This window comes from Melanostigma gelatinosum, assembly GCF_949748355.1.
Source record: "Melanostigma gelatinosum genome assembly, chromosome: 18".
NCBI classification, from domain to species: domain Eukaryota; kingdom Metazoa; phylum Chordata; class Actinopteri; order Perciformes; family Zoarcidae; genus Melanostigma; species Melanostigma gelatinosum.
Window position 1 is genome coordinate 10,604,576 of NC_136651.1, and position 13,951 is coordinate 10,618,526.

At 41.2% G+C, this 13,951-nt stretch overlaps 1 protein-coding gene across 1 annotated transcript; it reads left to right on the top strand.

The window, feature by feature from the left end:
- The first annotated feature begins 1,028 nt into the window (after positions 1–1,028).
- Positions 1,029–11,616, top strand: LOC306792381 (calsenilin-like). The gene is made up of 10 exons (XM_079289458.1): positions 1,029–1,111; positions 1,242–1,333; positions 3,667–3,841; positions 8,378–8,502; positions 9,997–10,066; positions 10,259–10,329; positions 10,414–10,521; positions 10,609–10,713; positions 11,056–11,118; positions 11,217–11,616. The coding sequence occupies exons 2-10, from the start codon at positions 1,328–1,330 to the stop codon at positions 11,262–11,264; spliced, it is 771 nt and encodes a 256-aa protein (XP_079145584.1). The 5' UTR covers positions 1,029–1,111; positions 1,242–1,327; the 3' UTR covers positions 11,265–11,616.
- Positions 11,617–13,951: the final 2,335 nt, after the last annotated feature.

Consider the following 13,951-nt stretch of genomic DNA (forward strand, 5'->3'; position numbering starts at 1 on the left):
CATTGGTTAATAATCAGATTTGAATTTAAAATTGCTGACATGTTTAGCCTTGCTAGTGGCTAGAGTGACTTTGATGATCCTCAGATTTTTACTTTAGCACCATCATTGAGTCAAACCTTTGGAATTAGACCAAAATAGGTTTACTATTAAATACCTGCAAAACTAATGACACTCCTGTCAACCTCAGTTCAGTTGTATTGCTAGATAATGATATTATAAAACATATTTAGTTCTTTCCATCAGCTAAACCCGTCTTTCTCTCATGTCTCTCTCTCCACCCCCAGTTGATCTTCATGTTTGTTTCTTTTGTCAGATTCCCCTCTGGCAATGTCGGGGCATATTTTGGGCTCAGGCCGCTTCCTGCGCTCGTATTCGTTTACCTTCCAAGTTAATATGAAACCATGGACAGAAGCAGGTGCACGGCACAGAGTGTGCTCTCACTGGGCTGTGATATTATATTTCAAAGTCAAATCAAAGTAAGTTTTGAGACTGGTTTCAGGACATTGTGAACCTAAATGCAACCGGTTTATTCAATGTTGATGGGAAGTGTTGTTTTCTATAGTTTGACAACAATTAGCAAGAACAAAGCAACAATCCACCGAAAGTCACCATCATGTATTAGGGAGACCACCCCACAATAACTATTGTAATATTTATATGTAGGCACAAAAATAACTAAAATGGTGCGAAAAAAGTAAATGAGTCAATTAAATAAAATCTTCTATTTTTCATTCTTTTAACTGAGCAGGATGACACAGCCAGCCAAGTGCACTGAGCCATAAAACCAGCAGATCTATTTGGACAGTATGTGAGTATGAAACACAACAATCCCTTTTTAATTTCCTCAGAGAGTCGCACTGTTGGAGCCTGTCTGAGTTTGGACTTATGCACCTTCACTGCAGGTTTTAATATGTCTGGCATTTCTAATAATACGTGTCACGATGTGAACACCTCATCACCTCCTCCTTCTGTCGCTCTATAAATCCTTCGCCTCATCTTCACTTGTTGAGGGCAGCTCAGGCTTTGATGCTCGATCTGTTGAGGATCAGGACTCTCCCGCTGGCCGCAGACTGAATCGTGTTTTAAAAACTTTGACTCTTCAGCTTCAAACGTGTGTTAATCTCTAGCTGTGATGATTGTAGTTTTATAGTGTTTATCCTCAGCTCGGTGTGTGAGCTCAGCCTTCTGAGCAGCTCTGCTCCTCCTTCAAATGGCTTTTTTTCTCTCTGTCTCTGCTGCAGATCACCTCAGAGTCATTTGAGGAGCGCGAGCGGAGAAGGATTGCAAACGATTTATTCTGCACGACGGCAACACACATCCAGACGCAATGCAGGTACAAGAAACATCTACTGCCATATGCTTTGATTTATTTGTTGCAGGGATAGACTCTCATGCAGAGTGATTCATCATTGTAATATTCCTGGATGTACTTATAGTGTACCAAGAGTACTTTTTTTAGATTTTTTTGTACTTTCTAATTCATCAGCAGCAGAAAGTCATAACACTTGAGTGAGCATTAGAGAGAAAAAGCATTGGACCGTACATTTGATTGTCGGGTATTTAGACCACATCACCATCTGTTTCCACCTTGTTCAGTCTGTGAAACTATCGATGCCAATGTCTCTTTTGCAACTGCGCTGGAAGAAGCTGTGTGTGTGTGTGTGTGTGTGTGTGTGTGTGTGTGTGTGTGTGTGTGTGTGTGTGTGTGTGTGTGTGTGTGTGTGTGTGTGTGTGTGTGTGTGTGTGTGTGTGTGTGTGTGTGTGTGTGTGTGTGTGTGTGTGTGTGTGTGTGTGTGTGTGTGTGTGTGTGTGTGTGTGTGTGTGTGTGTGTGTGTGTGTGTGTGTGTGTGCGCGTGCGTGCGTGCGCGCGCGCGCGCGTAACGGTAGCATATGTGATGATCAGTGGAGGATGGTCGCCTGCAGCGTTCATTATGACGTAGATGATCACGGGGAGCATCTCACTACTCGCTACCAATGGTTTCAGTCCTTTGAATAATACGGCGCTCTGGATGTGAAGACCCCAAATCACCTTCTCCTTCAGATCTGTTCCACCAGTTTTCAGACATTTTAAAATGGGTCACAGATGATTTAGTTTGACTGATGTTTTTTTCATTTATTGGGTTAACCCTAACTCAAGAATGGATTTCATGACTCCGTGTGTGTATGTACAGTACGTGTCTGTTTGCTTATGAGTTCTTTTGGAGGGTCCATCAAGTATCAGTCTTAGTGTTTTAAAGTCATCTTTCACCCCACAGTGGTAGCTAATTCTGATCTTTTATTGGTGCGGTTTTAAGGAGTGTGAATTATTGAGCGGCATTCTCGATGTTCTGTATGCGTTGGCGTCCTTTCATATTCAAAAAGAGGACCAGGGGGGATGGAGGAGCTCCCCAGATAGCAGCCCTATCTAATTTCTCTACAAACCCTTCCTATTGCACCCTCGTAAAAGTGAAAGACAGCCCAACGAAGACGCTTCCAAACAAAGTAATCAAAACACAAAAAGCATCAGTTACCATCTTTGGATTCGTAAACGGTTATAACAACGGATTAGTATTTGGTTGTGCTATTTAAATCATTAATTCATAAATGTAAAAAAAATTGTATCGCTGAAATATGAATCAGAATATAGAAACACTGAGTGTGCATCCACGGTGAGATGAGGAGATGTTATGTGTGGTGAAAATAACTGGAAACGAGAGCTTGCATCTCCCTATTCTCATAAGTGCTCATGTTACAAGAATATTAGATTTGTTCTCTTTTTCTAGAAACGAAGCACATTCTCAACATTTTTGATATTTCTTAAATCTGTATAATGCACACAAAAGAACTGTATATAAACGGATCTTTTCCTGACTGCAATGTTAAAATATGCTCGAATGCATCATGTAGGTGCAAAGAGTCTGAGGGATTTCCGAGACCCCTGCAACCACATAAAGATAATCACTTATTTTATGAGTACTGATTACGGAGGTATGGATCTTATTATCCATACTCGCAAGCTGGTTGGATGTCTGTAAGTTACTCCTGCTGCTGGTCCAGCTGTCACAAGAGCTTTGCTGAAGCACGTTTCACCACAGAAAGCTATCAAAGCAGATCTATCTTGCCAAACCATTTGATACCAGACAGTGGATTTTAAGTTCTACACCTAGTTCTAGTCTCGAGAGACCCAATGGACTCCAAGATAACTGATGGGACATGACGAGAGAGGGGTGATGTATTGATTTGCATCTTTGTCGCTATGTGCGGTTTGATGCTCTGCAAAAGGAACATTATTAACTTTCCTAATCAATGATACCAACGACAAGACCGAGTCTACAGTCGCGCTTGCAGCTCTGAGAGGCTGTTGGTGAACGTAATAAATTATTATTGACACTTATCGTGAATATGATTTACACATTGGACTCAAATAAAGCAGAAAGGAGATGAGGAACCTATAGCCTTCTGGTAAGTTTGGACACACATGCAAGGAATTTGGTGAAGAAGGTTGGTTGCTGTGGTAAAATGTGTAGCTGGGTTGTGTGACTCGGTTTCCCTGCAGAGTGGCTTGCGTTCTTCTTCCATGTTGCGTTCATGCGGACCCTCTGGTGGGGGAAAAGTGCAGAAGCACCATGAGGTCTGTCTTCTGTCTTTTTCTCTCTCGGAGGACAATTTCTTTTCTGTCTCCCTCAGGCGGATGGAAAGGCGGGGGATGGCGGCCTGCGGCCTGATGCCAATGGGACCGATCCGAACCCGGGTGGACAGACAGACGGCGCCAAGTGGGAGAAACCACGGCTCACGCGTAAATCTCTGATGAAGTGTTGCCTCGTCAAGTGGATTATCGCCAGTACCACGCAACAAGGGCCAGGTACACCACCAGGATAACAAACCGCAACAATACAGTATTGAAAATGTGCATAATTGTGTGGGACAGCAGGGGGGGTGGGACTCGAATAAAGCAGTGTGGGGGGGAGTTGATCAGATGAGCTGTTCACGAGCTCTGTGAAGAACAGACAGACAGAGATCCGTTGCTTTATAGTCAGATGATGAGCACAGTGTCGCCCACTGACTGCCCCTACATGCCCCCTTTATATCTAAATGATTGACATTGTACTTTCTGTGCACTTGACCGGTAGGACAGATATTAATTTCTGCAGTCTGTCCGAGCAATATCTCATAATTCACTTATTTCAACGAATATATCAAATGTTTTTTTCTCCCCCTCTGATACTTTTATCAGTCTGGGTAACAAACGTAGTGATGAACAGACAACATGTCTCCTCTGCTGTTTCCAGAAAAGACCAGCTGTTGTCCTTTACTGCTTCTGCCAACAGACGGAAGGCCATGTGCCTCGGACAGGACGAAAACAGTAACACAAACGCTCTGATGGCTGACCAACCATCACATTAATCATACAATTTGAATATAACAATGAACTCCACTGCTAATTTGGACTTTAGCAATGAAATGGTCTTTTATTTATGAGGCCTTTAAGTATATTTTCAGAATGTACTGAAACTTTTGTCAGCACTCTATGAGCTCAAATTCATCATTATTCGCACTTACTATTTTATTTTCCACCGGGATCCTTAGTTATTAAAATCGTACAAGCAGATCTTCACCAAATACAACTTGATCTCCCTCTAGTGGTGTCTGAACATCATAGCTCCTGAGTGTCTCCTGTACAGTAGAAGGTAGTCTGCACACTCGACCCAACACAAATATATTCCAAACATTAAAAAATAATGCTGGAAAATGTGGAACTGCTGTTTCGTGATGAAATCGATGTCTGGTTCCATGATGCAATGCATTACATCGTTTATAAACTATTGTTTCTGTAGTTAGGAAGGTGAGGAAAAACACAATCATCAGAATATACATTTTAATAATACATGTTTTATTGTGGCTGCTGCTGGGCCTCCTGCACTCTTTGATAACTGCACCGGAGAGGAAGCTATAGCTGTCATATCATATTATAGAGAGTGAAAACATTCGAGCTCTCTGTCAAATCATATCAGCTGTTAAAATGGGAGTAACCCACAGATCATGGAAATACTGCTGTAAAAATGTCATTTTGAATGGCTGTCATACCATTTGTTTATGTATAGTTTCTCAGGTAATTAGTGTTGTCAATGCAGATTTAAGTTTAAGTTGAGTGGAACCTGAACAAAACTCATATGAAAGGGCAGGTGGAATCCCCCTTCGCACAATGCGAGGTGTGTATGAAGCCTTTCCAGACGGGTGATTTCTTGCCAAAAATAAAAATGCATAAAAATCAATGAAAGAGCTAAAAGCGTGCACTAAGAAAAAGGCTGAGAGCGAGCGAGCGAGCGACGTTCACGGTGTTTAATTGTGTGACGAGAACTGGTGTGATGGTTTTTGATAGATGGGCCCAGGCTCTGAGCTGTAATGTTGCTCTCAACTGCAGTCATTAAAACCTGATGGTTAGACCGGTTGCTGCAATGTCTGCATCTCTGCATGCTTTAAGCCACCTCACTCTTGTCTGTGTTTAAAAGAAGAACAGGGATAGATCAGCACTTAAGGTGCATTAAACAGTATCATGCTGCATTATTTTTTTCTGGCAGGCAAGTTCCCACATGAGCTCATACATCTTGCATGTTGTGTAATGGCTGAGTGTGTTTCTGTCCGGTGAGGTAGGATCAGCCCACACATCAGATACACTGCGAAGGGTAACTACTTGCAGCATTTTATTGGCCTGGGCGAACCATCACCTCTGATTTTACACTCTGACTCATACATAAGGCTATAAGTTAAGCATATTATTATGGAAATCCATGTTAGTACTGTATGTCCAGTGCAAGACAGGTGCACTTACTCTGAGTGAGCTGTGCGCTCTGTTAAAGTTGCATCTTGAACTGGGATAGCACCAGCAGCGCTCCGAAAAACACAAAACAAACGTAACGCTGTGGCGTCAATATACCAGTTTGTTTCATATGCTGACAGGTTTTATGTCCATTTACATAAACCCTCCCCGGGCTATCGAAATGCATTTCTGGCCCGCTTTCCCTCCCTCTTCCAAGACCAGTATTTTACCTCTCAACAATTGATTTGCCCTCCGCCCCCTCTCTGTACTTTCACCGAGTCCATTATGTTGTGCAGAGTCATCAGCTGTGAACTGTACTCCTGTTCTTCTTCACTCTCGCTGTCCTCATTATCATCACAAAAACACTTGCTCGCTCTTTAAAAGCAAAAAGTGAAAAAGTACTTTTTAGACCACCAACACTCTGCATGCGTGTTATGCAGAGCATTTCACAGAAGCGATATAAATTGAGCTCTGAAGGTGTGCAGCGCAGATATATAATTCACTTAAACGTCACCATTCTTAATTACAATCTCACAAACGGAGCACCGTTTTCACAGCTGCAGCGGTCACGGTGTCGTTCAGCCCCGAGTTATTGACTGCGTGTATAGCTGAACGACATAGTAGACACAAGCAGCGCCACACAGGGCAGGGCAGGCTTCTTCATTCTAAGTGCGGTTCATATCCCAGCCATCAGCGGATGTGGATCAATGCTTGGTTTTTACAGCTTTGCATCCTTGAAATGACTGAGCAAATGAAGGCAGCTTAGATTGTCAATCAGAGACTGTAAAGAAATTCCTTCAGTAACCAAGCTGAGACGCGCAGGCGTGCACACGGCTCAGGACGGAGTGAGAGGAGATGGAGAGAGTGGAGGGTGGAGTTGATGGAGTTGTGGGAGAGATCCTAAAAATGAACTGGCCAGGAGGTGAGATGCCAGCGCGTAGTGACAGAGATGGATCGTTTGCGAGTGGAGAAAGCTTTGGATCATTTTGGGGGATTGTCACTCTATGAATTAGATATTTCTTGACTCATGGTGGACTTTGAACTTGTGTTCTTAAAAGAGGATGCTCTGCGGACAATCTGTCTCGTCTTAAATGGTCAGTGGTTTAAGTTGGGGCTTTCATTTAAGTGAATAGAACTGCTGATGCCTGTTAAAACGTGGCACAGGACATATCTAATGCAAGGCAACAATGGAAGTGGATGGCATGGAAGTATTTGCCATTGCTGTTGTTATTGGAATGTTTTATGTCGTACTCAAACAGTTTGGGGTTTGGGAGCCCTTGCCACTCAAAGGTAAGACATAAAGAGATGTATGAATGTTCACATTCTGTCTTTGGTGTTTTGTGTAGCATTAGAACAATAATGTTGACCGTAAAAGTGATACTTTATTTATGAATAAGTGCAGAGTCGAGCTGGCTGTAAAATATTAAAAGACAGTTTACGTTTTAGAAAACACTCACATACAGTATATACATAGAAAGCTTTTGGTTTGCTGTAATTACTCATTTTATTCATACTGGACAAACATTTGCAACAACCAAAAACTCTTTCAGTGCACATATTGGCATGTTAATGTTGTTTAAAAATATATATATATCCTTTAATAACGTGATCACTACAGTATGTTGGTAATCTGTCGACTTCAAACTAAATATTTTAACAGTTCTCTCTTCTTCCCCTCTCATCCCTTCATCCCCATCTCTTCCTGGTCTGGTCCTTTTCAACTTCCCATTTGTGTTCTTGCTCTTATAAAGATGGTGAGTATTCCTCTGCGCTTTAGCTTTAACTTTCATTTCATCCCAGTGATCTATGTGAACTTCTTTCCCTTCATTTTTTGTTTTTTATTGAATGATGATGAGATGAATTATGGCTGCATTGCATTCAGGTGTGACATTGTGCACACTTGCCACAATGGTGCAAAAGGATGTACACTGTCGGTCTGTTTTATTCCCTCCAACCGTCCTCATTTCTTCCTACCACTATTTCTTCTTGTTTTAAGCAAAGAATTTGATTTAAAGCACTACTTTTGCTGAAAATGTGACTTTAGACTTTACACAAATGTTCCATGCCATAGAGTAAACTGTTGATGATTCATTATGTAAGGAATAGAGAACGAGTTATTTCAGACAAAGCCAAAGTCTCCATATACTGCTCTTACCCACCCACACTGTATATCTGCTTATTTCCTCCAACCACTCTGAGCTACAATCCCTTGTTACTCATAATTTGTCAAACTTCTGTCTGACAAAAATGTCCCATGATCTCATCTTCTTTCATCATGTTTAATTAATGCTGTTAATTCTTCTTACCCCCTCTCTCACCCATTTCCTTGTCTCGCCCTTCCCTCTTAAAACTCACTTTTTGTCTTCAAATGTACGTCTTGTTTGTGTAAAGATGGTGAGCATTTTGAGTTGTGTGCTGCATATATTTTTTTGCCTCCTATCTATTTGATTTTCCAGTATTTTCAACTCCCTCCTTCTTCCTTTTTGTTTTGTTTTTTCTTTCTTTCCTCTATTTCTGTCCTCTTTTCTTCCTCCCCCTCTTTGCCATCCCATCCTTGTTGTATTTGTTTCTCACTGACAGACAGCTGTGACAATGACTTTGAACTCTCAATGGTGCGTCACCAACCAGAGGGCCTCGATCAGCTCCAAGCCCAGACGCAGTTCACCAGGAAGGAGCTTCAGTCGCTTTACAGAGGCTTCAAAAATGTATGAAAACAATCGGCACAGTTCATCCCAAATGACAGGAATAAAGGCAACTTTCTGGCACAATTAACAATTCCTTACCACCATTCCTAATCTGTGGTGTGTGGTGTGTATGCATATGTTTACGGGTTGTCTTTCTCAAGACGTTTTATTCGCTTGTGATTGAGATTCTTGAAGCTGTAAAATCATCCAGTAATTCAAAGGGAAAAAGCAAAGATTACAAGAAAGTCCATTTGTATTCAGCAGAAATATCGTCATTGATGTTGATGTTTTTTTTCTCTACTTCCTAGGGTACTTAGTCAACTAGTACACTAATTGGTTGTTTAGATTTCTTCAGTCGATAAGTCGTTATTTCCAAGAAACTCAAGAGCACAACTCTGGTAAACGCAATATTTAAAGTGGCGCTTTTGTGTGAGTCTTCGTGGAGAAACTCAGTTTTACAGATCTGTCGATTTAAATCAACTAATCGATTCGTCAATGAAATTGTATTCGTGTTAGTCAGCCCGAGTATTTTCTGTGACCATTCAGATTCATGTTTTGACCCCTTGGGGGGATCTTCACACTGTTCTCTGCCAACAATTAAAAATAATGGATATCTAGATGTATATGTCCTGATTAAAGGTACCGTGTCCAGTCTTTAACTACATGGTGCTGTAGAGCAATGTTTTCAATGAGTGGGTGCCTGTATTGTTTTTATCTTTGTGTTCTTCGAACACATGCACAAAGATGGCGATGCACAAATATTCATATTTGTGCTGACTGCAAAGGCGGCTAATGCATATTAATGCAAGTGGCATTAAATAATAGAAGAAGAGCTGACGCTGATTGAAACAAAGCAGGATTTAAACTTAAATATATTGTGAAAAATATCATAATTAAAAAAAACTTGCAAAAGTTATGAGGTGTCTGATACCTTATCGATGCATGAGTTGTGGTGGGAAATGTTCAGTGTAAACAGAACTGCAATTAGATCTCCCCAGGGTGCCTTGGTCTTGGTTGCAGATTGCTCTGTTGAGGGAAATCTGATGAAAAAGATTTTAAGAGGTTTTACGTTTCAAAATCTGATGTTCTCTGACTTGCTTTCTTCTCTGTTCTTGTTGTGCTGTTGTAGAACTTTTGTCTTTTATTTGCACAACTTGCATTTTTCCTTCATTTTAACTAGCGTGTACCCATGTGCCATAGGGCTTTTCTTTACTGTACTACTCTGGCGTAACTGCATTTTAAGGATTTATAAAGAAAGAGCACTAAAGGCTCCAGTTGAGATTTTCCCTTTGCCTTTTATGAATCTTTTGGCTATCCTGCTCCTTTATGCCCTCTAGTGGCCATACACCTGCACTGCAGTCAGTAACTGTGCACAGCACCATACAATGATGGTATATCAGTAGTGCTAACTTTAATACTCTGTTATTCTTCTTGCATAACTACTATTTGTATGATTATTTTAGCTAATCTGATATGCCTGTCTTAAATGATGTAAATGTGTTTTTCTCCTCATAGGAATGTCCCAGTGGGCTGGTGGATGAGGAAACGTTCAAGACCATTTACTCGCAGTTCTTCCCTCAAGGAGGTACAGCACATAACAAACTGGTATCATACAAGCATATAAAAGATGGCTACCCTGACTCGGTCTGTTATTATTTTTTTGTAAATCTTGCTTCATGTTTGGGATGAATGAGAAAAGCAAAATAAGTCATGACTTTCAGTGTAAAATGAGTACAAGTTTTTCACGGCTATTGACATGTGTTCTATATGTTCTCAGATGCAACCACGTATGCTCATTTCTTGTTCAACGCGTTTGACATGGACAGAAGTGGCGCCATCCGGTTCGAGGTGAGTTCACCGCTGACTGCATGTTTTGTGCTATAAACACAAAAAACGCAAAGCTAACAATGAAACTTGTGTATTCTTTTCCAGGACTTTGTGATAGGATTGTCTGTGTTGCTCAGAGGCTCCGTTACAGAGAAACTTCGATGGGCGTTCAACCTGTACGACATCAATAAAGACGGCTACATTACTAAAGAGGTGCATTCAATAAACCCTTCTCAGTTTTGAGAAAGCGAACCAAAATCTGTGGCAGTTGTTCTGTATTGTCTCTCTGGTTTCCTGCAGGAAATGATGGCAATAATGACGTCCATTTATGATATGATGGGCAGGTGTACCTTACCCAGTGTACGAGACAACTCTCCCTATGAGCATGTGGAGAAATTCTTCCAGGTATTTCATCTCTGCAACCACTTAACCACAGCTGAATCCCTGGCATCTAAATGTACTGTGTTTTATTACATCCGGATCAAAACCACAACCTCAGTGTGCCAGTGTGCCTGAGTACTGTCGTGTTTTAGACTCTTGTCTCTCTCGCTTAAAGAAAAAGAAAATCGAATTTAAAAGAAAAATGACACCAAGCCCCTTTTCAAATTCAAAACCCATCTAAAGGCCAGACCTCTTCTACAGCCACAGTTCATCACTTTGATTTCATGACACACTTGTACCTCATATTAGTAAAATGTCATATCTGATTAAATATGAAACCTCCTTTTCATGTCTGACATTTTTCAGAAAATGGATCGAAACAGAGATGGAGTGGTGACTATTGATGAGTTCATAGAAACCTGCCAAAAGGTAATCCAATCGTCAAACTGAACGATTGATTCGCCGAGTTCATGCATCTTTGTGCACAAACACCATTTCTCTTGCGTCATGCTTTCTGCTCTCAACAGGATGAAAACATAATGGCTTCCATGCAGCTCTTTGAGAACGTCATCTAGGGACGTGGATCAGTAATGCTGCATAAAGTGCTTCCAGCTGCAAGCATCTGGGCCTGGAATAGCCTCATCCATCTTGAAAAAGAAAGAGAACATGTGTTGTGCAACACATTTTACATTTGAATAGAAATTGGCGAACACCGTTGCTTTTCCTGCCGAACTGTTCCATGCAGAGAGCTGTGAAGAATTCACAAAATCACATGAAGAAGAAATGTTTCTTTGCATGACCATTTTGTTTTTGCACATGATCAAACCAGCTGAGCATGAGTGCTTGCCCATCATCTAAAAGCATGTGATGCAAAAACCACATTGAACACAAACAAGGGTTTTATTGGTGACCACTTTGAAACTTGGGCGAAAGAGAATACTTTGGTATTAAACTGGAACGAAAATGTTTCTAAGTTCTTCAGATTGTTGCGGTCATTGTCATGTTGACCCAAAACCTGCTGAAATAAATAAATACCTTCACAAACTACTGACCGCCTTCTCTTATTATGTAACACACAGAGCTGGGAATTGTGAAAGCAGTGAGATGTCCACTTTGTAAATGAAATAAAGAATAAACCCTGTTGTTTACCCAACGCCAATTTTAACACATCTTGCGAATGATTACATCAAACGTGATATATTTTAAGTTATGTAACTGTACAGCTGCAAACCAGCAATACAACACATTTCTATGGGACTTGCTACAGACATACATGGAATGTGTTGACATTGCACGAGGGATCCAGAACAAAGTGACACTTGTCCAAAGTGTGCCCTTAAACAGATCCTCTACACGACACAAAGGAAAAATAGCTTCTTTCGGCTGAAAGAGTTTCCCCCAATTTGTAGCATTTTGACCGGTCTGGGTTCTGTGAACAGTCGTCCCTTTTGTTCTTTGTCCTCTGGGCTCTTTTCGTAGCATCACAGTCGTTGATATTTCGTGCAAAACAGGATTAAAATTCTTAGCACCAGCTGTCACTGGCTGCTGTACTCGTTCAAGTGACCAGTTAACTTTGTTTTTTTCTGCATGATGAATAGTTCCATTTATGAGCAGAAGACTGTTCTTCACATTGGTACTTGTTTGTCTGGATCAAATATCTTTAACCTCTTGATGCACAAAGAGTAACAGAAAAAGTACAGAACCAAATTTAGTATCAAAGGAACAATACCATGACTCAACCATCTCTTAAATTGTAAATAAGGATACGTTTTTTATCAGTTTTTTGGATTTCAAATTGTTAATAGTACAATGCATATTGAGATGCAAAGGTGCCACTCTGTTGTTGAATTTGTCTTATTCTAATTGAGATGTTCAGAAACACACTGTAAGATTTGGGTAACCCTATCCAATCAGAGCCTAATGACAATATTCAGATTATGGTTGTAACTGTAAATATTATGGTGAAAATAGCCGAGAGGGGAAAAAAAGCAATGGTACAAATGAATCTAGGTTAAATGTGCATTAATGATTCACTGTCTTACAATAACAGCTCTAGTCTCTTGTGCCATGGGCCGTCCTTCCAGCCATACGGCCACTTCAGCTTCATGAGGCACTAGTTAAAGTGAATCACTGCTGAGCATTAGCCTCATGTCGGCATAAACATGTAAGCTTTTAATTAATTCAAAAGGAAGTACAACATACAAACCTGTGATAGAAAAGAATTAGCCAATGCCGACAGTAATATACTTGTTTTTGCATTATGTGAATAATGGGAGGAAACGCGGTGATGCGACTGTATGTGAAATGCTGCCATCAGCCAAATTCATTCAACCTGTACTGTATTATTGATCTTGAACCAATAGCAAAGCAGGGTTTGTTTTGGGGAGGAGCTGTTGAGTGGATGTTGGTGTGGACATGATGCTGATACCAAAATGCTGCTCTTCTGAAATATAGGTTTTGTGGTTTGACCGAGGACTGCCGCTCCAGCATCACAACCTGTGTGACCGATCAGAAAGGTAAAAAAACATTGAACTAATATTCTTTATTTTTACGTTATCAATTCCACAGTAGACGCTATCAGCACAGTTTACCTTTGTTATTTAACATTTGTAAATCATCTCCATCCACATGCATTGCAACAACACATTGCATATCCACGCATCTTTAATATGTTTTATAACAACGTATGGAAAAGTGCATTGTGTATCTGAGCCGGGGGAAAACAAATGCACCACGAAAGAAAGAAATATGCATCGCACACATAATGCCCAGCTGGTCCCAGTGTTGACAAAGCATGTGGATAGTTCTGGAGGTCTGTTGTGTTCGTGCTGGTAAGCATGTGACTTTGGCTGCGCAGTGTGAGCTCAATCAAAAGCTTGAATGCCAGTTTGAACTACAGCCAACAGACTTGACAAACCTGTCTCTCTTTGTCCCTCAAATAAAAGAATAAACGTGCGTGGCAAAAATACAAAGCTTTTTATAATACGTGTGTGTGTGTGTGTGTGTGTGTGTGTTTGCAGAGTAAAGATCTCCAGTAATGACTGGCCAGCAGAGGCTGCTCTCACTGTGGGTTTGGCTGTTGCTCGTGGCAGCTCTGTGCCCAGGTGCAGACGGTAAGCCTGGAGGCATCTTCAAGGGTCGAGGAAAAGGTGATGGTGACAAAGCGCCGCCCTCTCAGGGCCGAGGCCTCTCCAAGCAGGGCCTGAAGTGGGCTGGAGCAGCAGCAGCCGGGATGCTGGGGGGCACAGGGACCGGGTATGGG